Consider the following 14650-nt stretch of genomic DNA (forward strand, 5'->3'; position numbering starts at 1 on the left):
CTGGAGGTCAAGAACCTCTCATACTAAACCACTTAGAATAGAACAGAGAAATCAGAGTTTAGGAGAGGAGGACTCTACAGAGGAGATCAAACAGCTGTGAGTTTGCACTTACTTCCTCCTCAAGTTGGTCCTCCTGCCACTAATCATCTATCCTGCAACCAGCAAGCCCGCGGGCAGATTTCACTGGCAGATGGGCTGAGTCCTGCACATAGTTAGCTGGAATTTTCTACTGCACATATTACTTTAGGAAAACTCAAGTGATCATGCAGTTTAAATAAATCCTAGTTACTACACATGCTAAAGATTTGACCTCCCATACCAGCAGGAGTATGAACCTACAAATCTATGGGCTTCTGATCTCAAGTATCAAAACATCACAATCTGAATGAATTTACTACAGTTCAGTATTTGAACCACTTTTAACTTTTCATATCAGCTAGCTGAGAATTATCCTGTAAATGATAAACATGGAGATCAGATTTTTAATTGGGAAAATACTGTTTTAAATTTCCAGCAACTACAAAGCATCTAAAGGTATTTTAGATTAGAAACAAGACACTGAATTTCTATACCTGGATTCCAATCAAAGACTAAAGCTACATGATGACTACTTCAGAAGTTTATGTGTTTCCTGAGGTAAGGAGATAATATAATGTTAAGTGTGAAATCTGTATAAAAAAAAAACACCAAACAAATGGCAAAATAATAGTTTTGCATATGATTTGGTCAATATAAAGCCTAGAGATTCTGGTATAATCAATATCTTAGAAGGCAAAATTATTTTCAGGATTTGATGCCATTTCATTGTGGTAAGGTTTCTTCTCTAACATGTCTTGCTTCAAATTCTAGTGTATGTTACATACATTGTTTTCCTGTTTCAAGGTGATGTAGGCTGAAGCTGCAGTAATGACATATAAAAACACATACATGGATACATGTTAGAGGTTAGTGCACTCTGCAGGGTCTGGTAGTAATGGCTTTCTATTCTACTCTTGCTTATTGGGAAGAGACTAATCTACTTGGTGATTTAAAATGAGTATAAAGTTTTGAGTTTTTAAGTTCATTTTGCAAATGGTGGTCTGTAAGATGGAATTTTTATCTCTTCTATAGGCAGAAAGTGAGATTGGAAGATTTTTCACAGGCAGGTTATAAGTGTATGACAGGTCTAGAAGTGCCAGTCAGACTTTTGGGAAGAAAAAACATGAAGAACATCTGGTGGACAGGAAGAAGATCACAGAAACAAACAAAAATATTTTTTGCAGGAATTTACTTCAATATAAAAAACTCATCAAAATCAAAATACTCTTTTGACTTCAACTCCTGGCCTGTTCTCCCAGTGTAGTGAAAGCCCTTTTCCTAGTGGATTTGTTAGGTCAACTTCTACTGTTCTTTCATATGCACTCATGTATCTTCTATAAACCACATGGAAACTATGCACAAAAATTACTTTTTAAGTAGAAGGAGGACAAGAGCTAAATCCTCTTTATAGTGAAATTCCAGTCCCTTCCAATACCATGCACTCAATCCAGTATTTATTTAATTTTCTGTTACTCTTTGGCAATACAGGTTCTGACAGTGCTTTGATTACAGGGCTCTAATATGGCTGAGGCTTTGTCATAAAAAAATCAAAACAGACTTCAAAAATTACTCTAGACATGGAAAATTAAACCTCATAATGTAGTTGCAGTTTTTTTATCTATTTTAAAATTATTCAGATCAGCTAGTGTTAGCTGCATAATCTCAGTTGCCTTAGATTCCTCTTGCAGTCAAAGAAAAGAAACAGAAATATCCAGGAAAATTTATTTCTCCTACTGCAGATGCTTATTTTATTCTAAAATGAATAAGCAAGTATCCATCTCTCACTGCTTTCAGAACAATGTTGAACTGTAGAGGTGGAAGGTGAGGTAAGATGAGCCCTGTTTTCACTCTGGGCCCATTAACACATGCCTGGCACAAGCACTATGCATGAGGCATGGGGATTTCCCTGCTCCATACGGAATTGCAGTCCTGTCTGCCAGGGAGCACCAGGTTTGTGCCAACTGATCATCTAAAGTTGTTTTCCCTCACAGAGCTTGAAGAGGAGAAACCTGGCTCAGCTTGTGGGGAAACGTAAGCTTTCTTTCATGCTGAGGTATGTCTTACCTGCTCCTAGGCACAATCACTTCAAAGCCTTCCTAGTGCTGAATGTTGTGCCATGTGTCTCACAACACTAGCCTGAGTGTCAAAAATAGAACTTAACCCCAAACGCACATGAATACTGCCAACATGTTTCAGCAGCTTCTATACTGGCCTTCTGTAATACAACTATGAAAACTGCAACACTTCAACAAAGGTTAAAAAAATTTCACATGAAATGGGCAATTAATTTGATTTTCTAAACAGTTTGATCTAGTGGGAGGTTAATAAGGGGTGGAAATTGTTTCTTCAAGTCTCATTTAATGCTCAGGATTGTGCCTCTGAATTAAAGACATCATAAGCCAACACAAATTTAAAAATACAGATGTTTTGTTGATCACTGAATAGTATTTAATTGCCCAACTTCTCTGCACTGAGAAAGAAAAAAAAACCAAAACAGATCAAATCAGCTGAGAAGCCCTATTTGAAATGCAGGGAATTCGTCACTGGATTTGACCCCAATTTCCTCTCAGATGTGAGACACTGACCTACACCAGTAAGTTTTCATAGGGAAAGTTATACCATTATTGACATTCATTAAATCACTTCCCAGTATGGTACTAAGCAGAGTAACATTCTAGGTCATGTGTGGGCCATACACCTATTTCATCATGCATTATTAAAAAAAAAAAAGTCACAGCTAAGGTGATGATATTATTAACTTGGTAAAAAAGCAATTAAAATCTTCAAAGAGTGAACTTTCAAATAGCACAGCAACACTTAAATGTCATATTTCTGTTGCAAATGTATTTTTAATGATAACATTTCTTTGTAATGTAAATCAGCCGCCTCTCAATTATAGCATGTTAATCAAGTTATTTCTCAATTGCTGCCTACCCATCAATGCCTACAAGTCCATCACATGTCATTCTGTAAAAGCATACTAATTACTTGATTATATTTTAGGCAAGTTTTGCAAATCCAACTATTTTCTTCAAGGCAGGATATTATATGCAAAGTTGCCTGTTGTGGGGGAGGGGAGAGCAGAAGACACGTTTACCCCTCCCCTGTAACTTCAGCCTAATTCAAAATCCTTCAAGATAGCCTAATATGTGGGTCTTGATCCCAGAAACTGGAAGAAAGGGAACATGGGTAACCCACACACTTCTTCCTAGTATCTCATATACACGTGTCTGATGAAAAACACGAGGCTGAGCTGCACAAATACTTCCGAATAGTTCAACAAAGCACGTACCTCAAATGCAGAGCAGGATTTGATTGGGTAGAGGTAAATGTTGGTGATGGTGATGGGCTTGCCACCTTTTCTACATGTTGGCACTGCAGTCTCAGAAACAGCTGCCCTTATGCTTTCTGCCTCAGGCTCCCGTGGCTGCCACCTGCCAGTTGTCTCTGCCTCAGAAGGAAGATTCCTGAGCTCTCCGTCGGAGATTTGCAGTATTTCAGACAATTTATCTGCACTGTTAAAAGCAAGGTGGTCATCTGGAACAGACTCTGTTGTCATCTTTGTAACAGACTGGAAAGGAATCTCAGCATCCGATTTGGAGAGTCTGGTGGTTATAATGAAATTCAAAAAAGTCTGGGCATCTTCAAAAGAAGACATGTAGCCAAAGGATATTCTCACAGAACCAGTGGGACGTCCATCAACTAGGTCTATGTTATCTCCACAGACATGGCCAGCCTAGTTTGAAATAGGAAGAAAAACAAGAGAGCTGTCATGATACTTGGCTTTTTTTCTCTCTAATTTTACTTAGTTATTAATGAGTCTCTTAAATATAGCCTGAAAAACTGTTGTAAAAAATAGTTTAGCTCATCAATACAAAGAAAATTAAGAAAAAACCCTCAATCATCTTATGATTTACTCAGACTATGAAGATAATTTTGAGCTGCTTGTCCTATTCTACTGTAGGGGAAGAGAAACTTCTCAAAAACATATCAAGAATCACAAAAAGGTTGTATGTCCCATGATTGTCAGCTGTCTCCAGGGATATTCCGGTCTCACCTGCACAGTTCAAACTTGGATTCAAATTGTGATGTTATGTTTAGATAAGTGAACAAACCATGAGACAGTTGATTTTTCTGGGGCAGTTTTCTGGCTATTTACTGTCAGGAGAGTGCCATTTTATACCATATTTTCATGGCTTGTGTTTAATAGTCCAAACAGCAGAGAACTAAGTCATCTGGGATTGCAGCAAAGCAGAGACTTGAATCTAGAGCTCAGACATTCAAAACACACTGGAATATCCATCAAATATGTTTTGCTGCTTCTGTCAACACATTGCTTTCAGGATGAAGGGAACTAGTCTTTCCTCTAACACTTCCTCCTCTGAAGAGCACAAACAGCCACTTGAAAAAAGTTTTTTGAAAAATTCTTTGAATGCTCTGTAGTGACCTCCATGTAGATACCCATCTGATTAAGTCTCTCATACAAGACTCTATGGAAAACTCCCCCTTAAGAGCGAAAGTTTCTCATTCCTTAAGTGAGTCAGTGAGTGCTGCCACTTAACTCATCAGTGAAGCAAGCTAGAATCCCCCTTTGTTCATCCACTTAATATCAGCTCACCAATGGACTTAGATTTAGCCCTAAATCAGCATCCTATTTCCTAAGTGCAGCAGCAGTTGGGGTGTTTTTTTCTCAGAATTTAATTTATGTACACATTTCTGGCACATTAAAAATGGACATGCGAATATTTTATTTGCATGAGGCTTTTTCAGGAAATGTCACAGGACAGTGAACACATATGCCATCTATGCAAGGAGAAAAAATAAAGCTCTACATCTATGTCAAAGCTTGCAACACAGTAGTAAATATTTTAATACAGTGTAATGTAGTTTTTATCCTTGACAACAGAGCAGAAGCAACATTTGCAAAATCAGGTTGCATCTGTTAATATACCCTTCCCTAACCCTTCTGCCAAGTATTGCTTGATTGACTGAGGAGAGAGGTTCCTACTGTGCAAATAAGTAAATGAGTTCCAACATAATATCCTAACAAAACTAACCACACTTCTCCAGGGACACTTGAAGACAGAAAGTCCTCCCTCACAGGCATTTTATCATGTAAAACTTCATCAGGGAAGGAAGAATACAGCAAGCACCCTGGGAAAAGACGAAACTGAAGTATATGTGCAAATAACATGATAAAATATGCCTTCTGCTACATGGTAATGTTGTCAATAACTCATCCTGATCCTTCTCAAAGCACTGATGGGAATGGAATGTCCCAAAATAGTGACTGTGGAACTGTACCACCTCATTATACAACCTTTGGTGATTTAAGTGTCCATAAATTTAACTTTAGCCTATCTCCATTTAAATGATACACTAAAAGGAGTCACTTACTCCTTAGTATAAGGAGATCCAAGAGCATTGCAGCTGGTTATTTGGCAATTTTCACTTCAGCAAAAGGGTAGACCCTTTTCTGATTTCTCAGAGGAGAGAGTTTCCATGGCAAGTCAAAGCATCATTTTGCCAAGGAAGGTATTAAAGAGCTGCAGCAGCCTTTATGAACTTGTGCTATCAGTCCTGCATGTGAATATGTTTGCAAAATTATCTATATATCTCTGTGAAATGATAAGGGAGCTATAATATCATCACAGCCATTAGTTGTTTTTTTTCCCTACCTTTTGAAGAACACCATTAATAAAATTTTTGATTGTTCTGAATTAATTTACTATAATTTCAAACCCTGACAAATATGCAGGCAGGAAGCCTCCTCCACTTCACTGTAATTCATCCTGCTATACATCTTTTAATGACAGCTTATGGAAAACATTAGTAATCTTGAAAACAGTCTTTGCATTCATATTCTAAAAACCGAACACACCAGTAATCTAAGTAGATGTCATCTAAATTTGCTTGATTCTCTGAGATTCACTGTGTATTTGCTTTAATTGTTTCCTGTCCAATTTGTGTATGTATTTTAAATTCTAATACCCAACAGAAACAGGGCTACAAGACTTGAACATTATTAGGTATAATAATTAATTAGGATACTTAAAAAAATACATGAGAGGAATTGTCCAGGAAATTCTGTTCTGCTGGAAGTCTGGATATCATGCAATTCCAAAAACAAACATTGAGGCCCAATTCCCTGTTCTCCAATGAAATAATAACAACCAACACATACTTTTCTGCATCCATCATTTATTTTGTTTCAGTACCTCATTTCAATGAACCAAATTTCAGTTAGTTTAATTCTCTAGCAAGGCAAGGGAGTTGAAATCTTTAAGAAAGAAAGTAAAATTTAACATCATTTGTAAAGTCACAGAGACTCAAAACCATGGGATGTGATGCACTTACTTTAGCTTTTAACTTCTAATCGCATTCAGAAACTAACCTGCAGGTTCTTTTGGATGTCCTCATTGCTTATGCCCAAATGCATCTGGCAGGCTCCCGTGTTACAGAAGCAGCCTGTCCGAACATGTATGTTGTGGAGACTCGCCATGCTGTCCACCTTCCCAATCCAGCAGAAGATATAGAAGAACGGAAAACAGACATTTTAAAGTTGTGGTCAACAAGATACAGTGTTTTAAAGGTAGAAATCAATAGAGGTAAATTATATCTCTAAGCAATTAACAACTGACTGCAGCTTTTACCATTCCTATACAGATTTAGTATTTTTCAACTTTGTTACTTCGGCTAGAAGGTAACAGTGGTAGGCGCAGAGATGTTTACCTTAGCATTCAGCAACTACTTCACACAAAAGACACACAATCAGATCCTGAACTTGTAAATGCCAGTACATCTGCTGAATTTTAAAGCTGTGAACAGGTTTATTCACATCAGTGCTGCTAATTACAGACCTGCAGCCTGCAGGTGTTACTTGGTGTCTTGACAGAGCCACCACCTGCAACTGCCTCTGAAGAGACTGAAGAGAAGCCTAGGGCATCTTTTCAGGTAGCTAAGAAAACCTTTTGCTCCACAGATCTGAAACTGCAAATTCTCATTACAGAAACTGATGGCATCCATGGGATTTTGGCACGCAAGTGCTGCAAGGATCAGCCCCTCAGTAAGCAGTAACATTTGCCAGGACAAGGAATGTACTGGAATGCCTCCTTGAGTCTTGCACTTACAAGCCCCCAATCTACCAAGTCCCTGGTGCATTTCTTCCTTGTGCTGTTTGGTATTACACAATTTCTTTACCATCCACTGAATAATGAATGGGCAGAAATACAATACTTGATGACAAACTAGCATGAATAAATTATGGGAAAGAATGAAAATTATGTGCAAAGAGAACAGAAGAACGTGCCCATGTGTGCTTCAGAAGGAGGCATACATATGCATGCACTGGGAGGACAGCACTGCAAGGGATATGGATTGTCAGGGTTTCATGGCACACCTAAGAAACAAGGGAAGCACACCACAGGAATCCTCTTAGCACAGCTAAGAAACCATGGAACTTCACTGCAGGAACCTGGAAATGCTTTATTTTGATCTCAAAAAGTAACAGCAGCAGCTGATAAGATTAGCTGAGCTACCACCAGTTATTTCTTTGACAAAAAATGATAAGCATTCTTGGTCAGAGCTGCAAGAAAGGACAGAAAAATGCATGAAATCTGATCCTCATGTCTACTACAGACTACCAAAACAATCATGCACAACTTGCATTAACCCTTCAGTGCTTTTGCTCCTTTTCTACAGCAGGAGAGATGAGAGCCCTTCAAATGACCACAATCATGCTGCAGACTCAGGGGACTCTGCTGTAGCAGGGGCACAATCCCCCATGAACGAAGCTCGGGCTCAGCTGGATGCACAGCAACAGCTCAGCCTAAAGGTGCAGGAAAGGGAGTGTCAACCAACTCATACTTACCACTTCCCTAACTGTGAGCTCATGCTTCGTCTGAGGTATCGGTATAAATGTTCAACCTAGCTTTTGTAGCTGGCTAAATCTCTACTAGTTTTTATTATTTTAAACATAAATTCCCTCTGTACAGGTCAATGGCCCAATACATATACCAAACACTTTCCGGTATAATTCAGTCTATCTTCTGTCTTGATACATCAATCTTCTGATACATCATCTATCTCTGAGTTTAACTGTGTGTACCAAGCACCTCTAAAGCCACTGTCTCAGTGTCTAGAAAACCCAAGCCTTCTGTTAGAACTTATTCCATGCTGAAATAATTCAACATAAATAGTATTTAGCTCTTCTAAAAGCAGTTCAGAGTTATTGCCATTTTTCATGTGTGGGGTGTAAAAGGTCTCTGCACAAAAAATGTGCTGTATACAAAAAAAAAAAAATCAACATTGCTATAGCGCACGAGTTCTCAAGTTCACATTTAAATGTGTTCTGCACCGCTACTTCAGTTTAAAATTGTTTGATTCTCCAACACAGACATAATCAAAATAACTCCATATATACAGGCTTGGAAAGCAGAGACTACAATCAGCCCCAAGATCCCTATTTATGATTAATGCCTTGGAGAATATCTTGTGTTTAAAGCATATTTCCCAAATTGAAGTTTTAATAAAAGGCATCTGTTGAGAGAGACTGTTGCAGTGCCGCTAGCTTTGTTTTGTCAGAAGACTTCAGTATGGGAACAGTGACATTTTCTTGACGTCTTTTTTCATTTAGATGAGAAAAGTTGTCATTCTCCTAGAGTATGGTTTGTCAAGGTGCTAGTGACTTGTGGGTGGATCCATTGTTTTGTTAATCATGACAAGCAAGGCAAAAATCATTACATACTTCACTACTGAAATCATACAGTGTTTGGGCTTATTTACTCAGTATACAAAAACTTTTAAAATAATCTTTTTACTATTATTACTTTTCAAAAGGAACGTTCCCAGGGCAGCTTTGTCTATCAAAATGTATGTAGTGTAATACAGTTTCCATGACACACCTTCAAGGAATTACAAACAAGATTTTAAATTTTTTAAAATTTTTTTTCAAATTAATTATTACTGTTCTTTGAACAATAATTTCATTCTAGCCATTCAATCCAAGCCTCAACTACAATAATACTTTAATTGTAATATATATCAATCTGTACATTAGACAAGGACTACTGAGATATAAAAACATGATGATTAGAGGAATATGGAAATTGTGATTCAGGAGAAAAAAATACAAGTTATGAATAGCTTTAGTATTAACTGAAGTTCATTACCACCCATATGATAATGTGCACAGATCTTGAGAACGTGATGCACACTTTTCACTGGAAACAATGACACCATGTAAAGAACCAGTAAAGGCAGCACTGCAAAAATATCTGTCCCTTGAAGAGAAGCTTGGTTTTCCCTTGGACATATGTTTTGATTTCTTCTTGTTTAGTTTCACCCTAGAAATACACTACTTGGGGAGTTAATTTAATCTCTCTCTGCAGCGCTATCACATAGCAAAACAAATAGAACATAAAACATCTGTTACAGTTATTTCAATGAAGAAAAGCTTCCTTAAATAAAGCACATCTTTAGAATTGCCATAAGGAGCAATAATGGATATAGAGCTCAGGGTTATGAAATACAGAATGTCACTTGCAGCTCTGTCTGTAACAGCAGAGGCTGACTTTTGGGAGCCAGGAATGCGTTCATCAATGAAGGCACAGAAGCATGAACAGTACTAATGATAAGTACACAGCTTAATGTACTTGGACTGTCAGTTTTGGTGATTCCCTGGGTCTGGTACTTGGAATTATTGTGCCTTGGTGTTTTAGAGATTAAAGACTACAATTAAACTGCAAAACAAATGCAGAAATCTTGCAGCATTTTTACTGATTTCAGTCAGTGAGCACATGGTAATCAAGCCATTATGCTATCTTAGAGTCCCTTCTGTCCCCCAGAGCCCCTTGGCATACATTACTTTTTCTGAAGCTCTTTGCTGTGGGCCTGGTCCTATTGACTGCTTCACACCCCAACAGTTGTGATGTCACGTTGTCTTGATTTTTTGAAAAGCAAAATGTGCTCTTCATACTTCCAAGTCATGGTCTTCAAAATTAATAAAGACACATAAAAGAAGTTTGCTTAAACCAATGTTTTAAAACAGTTATTTTTTTGTCCATCAGTGAGCTTTCCTTTAAGTGTTGCCAGACTGATCAAATGCTCACATAAGAGTTTTTTTTTTTCATAGTGCTCTATCTGATAAATACAATTTATTTTTTTTTAATATAAAAAATATTGAAGTGGAGAGCTTTCACTTTAATGCAGTAGTCCCCTCTTGGAAATCTGGTACTTTAATTGACACTCATCAGCTGGAAAGCTCTGAGAAGAAATGAGATTCTGGTTTGTTCTGCTTTCCCATTCCTTGTCACACAATGCACTGGTGACTTCTCTTTGTTTGTTAAATGACTGACTTTTGCAAACCATTCACTTCAGGGCTTCTGGAGCACCCAGTGAAAGCTGTAAGCTTTTCTCTGGCTTCAGGTTGCATTGAAATAAGTCTGAAAATGATACTTGCTGTAGGTACATATATACTAAATGAGAGTAAAGATCTACAAATAGCACATAATTTTGCATTATTCCTAATCAACTAAGTCTAAGACTTTCATAAGAATGATGAATGTTTCAGAAATCCCTGCTGAAGCCATTCCCATAGGATGCAATTCTGTAGTTCTTCAAGGAAGTACTTATTCGTGTAAGTTATCACAAGAATTATTCACATGAATAAAGGAACGTTTTATAATACAACATGATGTGCCCTGGAAAAAATATCATCTATTTCAATACTGGCAAGTACTGTCCTTCAGGATTTGGGATTAGGACTTCTCATTCTGCTTTCTCCAATGCCAATGCCCAAATATCAGAGCAGTTTCTCTGTCTAATGGATTTGCTCATTACAAGAATTTCACTGTACACCACTGATGGCTGGTTATAAAACAGGCTTCATGATGCTGTTCTCCATGTCCACTGGTAAATTAATTGACTGATTCATAGCATGGAATTGGAGAGAAAGTAAGCTAACTCTTTCTGTCATCCAGAATTTGACTGTGAAACGCTGTTGCTGATGCAAATGTATACTTAATCTTGTTTAATACAATTTAATAAGAAGTAGGTCAGAAGGAGAAAAAAACAACAAAAAACTAGCACTTGCTTCCAAATAATTTAGCAGGTGGGGGGGAGCAGGGGGAATTTTAGTTGGGTTGCAGTATCTGCAGTAACTGTTTTAACTGCACAGTTTTCTGCAATAAAGGAATTTTTTCCATCTCAGAGAAATAATTTATATGTAGGCAGATCCCCTCAGTATTGAGTAATCTGATCCTCTCCTTTCTGCCTCTCGAGTTGTTGACAATGGTATAAATTAACCAAAGAGAGGATGCATATCTCTATTTAGTCTTTATCCATTCATCACTTCGACCAAAATCCCTTTGGTAGAAGGCAGTGAAGTATTAGACAGAAATATTGAAATTTACTAAAATTGTCAAGTTCAGTGTCCTGAATATACTTGCTAAGTATAAATGCTACCTTATCAGGAACTTTACAGTCCATGTGATAATTTTCTTGGCTAGTTTTAAAGACAGATGAATAGCAGGTAAGACTGCATGGGAGAGAAGCAGGCTGGAAATATTACCATACTTCAAAATATGTGGGTTGCCACTGTGCAGGAATTCTGACTTAGGAGATGCCATATACGTAGTGAACTTCTGGCTCTTCATGTATAAAGGAGTAATAATAATTTTACATTTCTGACAACCTGGAGCTAGAGGATTTTCTGGGGATTGGGTGGCTATAAAAACAAAATGCAACAATGAAATACAGTCTTGCTAATGGATGACCTAAAATTTTTTTCAACTGCACTGTTTTTTTTCCTGCTGTATATGCAAGAAAATTTGGCATGGACCTATTTGAACATATGTAAACTTCATTAGTCCAAGATCCAGCTATTTGAAATGGAACAACTGATGAGTAAGCTAAACACCTTTGTTTTCTTTCTTTGATTTTGTATCTTAATAACCATAGGTCTCTCCAACCAATGACCTCTTCTGTTTTTTGGGGTTTTTTTTTCCCCTCCAGTTTAAACTGCATTCATTGACAAGGAAAATCTGGTTTGCTAAAATGATTTCAGGGAAAGAATGGATTTCATGAAGAAAGCAAAGTAAAGGAACTAAAGCCTTCTGTGGTTTCCTAACTGACTTCAACAAAGCATCCTCTTGTGAGTCATAGAAAAACATCTGTATCTCTCCATCCCATTGAGCATCCCCAGCTGTTTTGTAGGCTATAGACTTTCAGTCAGATTGCTGCTAGTCAGAAATGCTGAAGCCAGAGGAAAACCACACAGAAGACTAAGCTATAACTCATATCAATAGGCATGAAGGGAAATGTAACAGACTAATACAAGTGGAAACAATGCCTAGGAATAACAATGTGCAGTACATGCCTCTGAAAGTCCAGTCACATAGGTTTAATTCATGTCACAGCCAAAATCTTCTTCACCTTTTCCTCTTTATTTTAAAGCAGTTAAATAATCTTCTGTCTATATTTAAGCCCTGAAAACATGGATAATAGAACACAGGGAGGTTGTGGGATCAAATTCCCATATTACTTTAATTACAGTCACAGGATCCTATACAGTGGTGTGGTAGGGTAGAGTGGTGTGGGGGCAGGAAGATGCAAACAAGGAAGCAGAGTAATAGAGAAGGTAGGGCCAGTCTTTTTGTCTTGAAAGGATTCAGATGGTGGACTGAAACTAGACACTGCATGCATTAAAAGGCAGCTGATCTGCTTTTAGTAAGATCAAGGACAAGGGAATCAAGTGGAAGCTGTCAAAAGTGCAGTTCTTTTCCTGGTACCATGGGGTTTTTTTCCACATTTCTCCCATGTGACAAGGTCTGTAGTTTAGAGCCACAGTTTGGCCCTGTTACCAAACACAAGATATTTAGCCTCTCTCATTCATCTCGGATTCTTTCATCTGAACAACTACGAGCATCTTTCTTTTATCTCTTTTCATTTCCTTAGCAACGTGCAAGGACACTCCAGAGAAACAGTGTCAGACAACACCTTCAGTCTAGTCTTTCATGAGGCTTTCTAACCTTGATAAGCTCTGATGTGCAGTTTAATAGTAGGCAATTTCAAGCACACTAACTCACATATGTCTTTGTCCCCTTGCAATGAGATAAAACAGAAAGAACTCAGCCTGTACTCTGTCACTACTACCTCAACAAGAGAGCTTCATTACCTACTAGCCAGGTTTGCATTTCTCACATTCAGCCTCTGAAGTACAGCACCTCCTGATGTTCAGTCAGTGATCAACAATTATGACTATGTTCAGACCTAGATCAACAACACTGCCTCCTATACTGTGAGCTCCTTTTTGCAAGGGCTGTCTTTGAGCACCCAGTGCCATGTCACAAAAGCAAAGATCCAGATTGTAATGATTTCTTGCCAGTTTGAAGAAACAAAGAGCCATTTATTGACACGCCAATGTGGTTTACTGTGTTGCTGCTATCTCCCTGGTCCAAAACATCCACAGCACAATTGGAAACTAATTGGAACCAAGGAAATCAGTATATGTTCAACAGGAATCTTCACGACAATCTTTTTGTCCTTATAATCTTGTTTGCATTCTATTGTGCTGGTCCATCTGCCATTCCTGGCTTCCTGAAATCAATGGCTAAATCAATAGCTAAAATCAATAGTGAGTAATCACCTCAGCAATTTTTAGGTAGCTATTGGGAAGAAGGCCAAAAATCCCATTAAGCAAGTTAGAGAACATTTTTCTTTCCCTGAGTCATCAAAATTAATATAATGAGTGGTTATGCCTCTAAATGCATTAGTGTAACTAGCTCAGAGTCATATGACCATTACTGCAAAGCCATTCTTAGCTGGAATTAAAAAATGCTGGATTTCCTTTTTCTGTGGCCCAGATGAAAAAATGCTGCACTTACAAAATGGAATGAGACAGATGGGGAAAAAAACCTAAAAGGATTAAATATGAAGAGCAACAAAGATGTCCTTGTCTTTCTACGAAGATTTGTTTCAAATAGGTTAAATGTAGTAGGAGGTTTCCCCCCTCATTGCCCACTTTCTCCTGCAGAGATGTGGTATGAATTTCCAGACAACTACTGACAAGTACTACCAGGCTCTGGTCAGTCTGATCCAGTTGACCTGGTATCAACTTCCTGTGCATGGGAAATGCTGTAGCTCATTTCTTTTTTTTTTTTTTTTCACTCCTGTAATTCACATGTTGCCATTGTTCTAATTCGGTACCTATACACCATGTGTACAGTGGGATGGAGATGATCTTCTAGTGAAACACAAAATATAATCTAAGACACAAACAGCAATTATTTTGAGAAATCTACCCACTTCAGGTATTGCCTGGTCCCTTTTATCAGGTAACAATAAGCAGTGATATGAATATGTATTGAACCAGCTGTGTGTACATACAAATGTATCCACCACTTGATAGCTGAAGATTTAACAGTAGTTAACATATTTTCTCTCCACTCCTGTGAGGTGAAGAGTAAATTGGGAAGATAAGGCATTGAATCCCTCAAGGTGACACTGAAAGCCTACAGCAGAAGGAAGGCATTTCATCTAGTATTTCACCTGATAGCCAGGTCCTGCTTACTAA

At 37.8% G+C, this 14650-nt stretch overlaps 1 protein-coding gene across 1 annotated transcript in view; it reads right to left on the bottom strand.

Moving 5' to 3' along the window:
* MOCOS (molybdenum cofactor sulfurase) overlaps positions 1 to 14650 on the bottom strand; it is a 206129-nt gene that overhangs the window by 29001 nt on the left and 162478 nt on the right. Inside the window, exons 7-8 of the mRNA XM_062500133.1 lie at positions 6473 to 6589; positions 3371 to 3814 (exon numbers count right to left, since the gene is read on the bottom strand). Of these exons, the coding sequence (XP_062356117.1) occupies positions 3371 to 3814; positions 6473 to 6589 (561 nt within the window). The remainder of the gene's footprint in view (positions 1 to 3370; positions 3815 to 6472; positions 6590 to 14650) is intronic.

Source organism: Cinclus cinclus, chromosome 1 (assembly GCF_963662255.1).
Source record: "Cinclus cinclus chromosome 1, bCinCin1.1, whole genome shotgun sequence".
In the NCBI taxonomy this organism is placed as follows: Eukaryota; Metazoa; Chordata; class Aves; order Passeriformes; family Cinclidae; genus Cinclus; species Cinclus cinclus.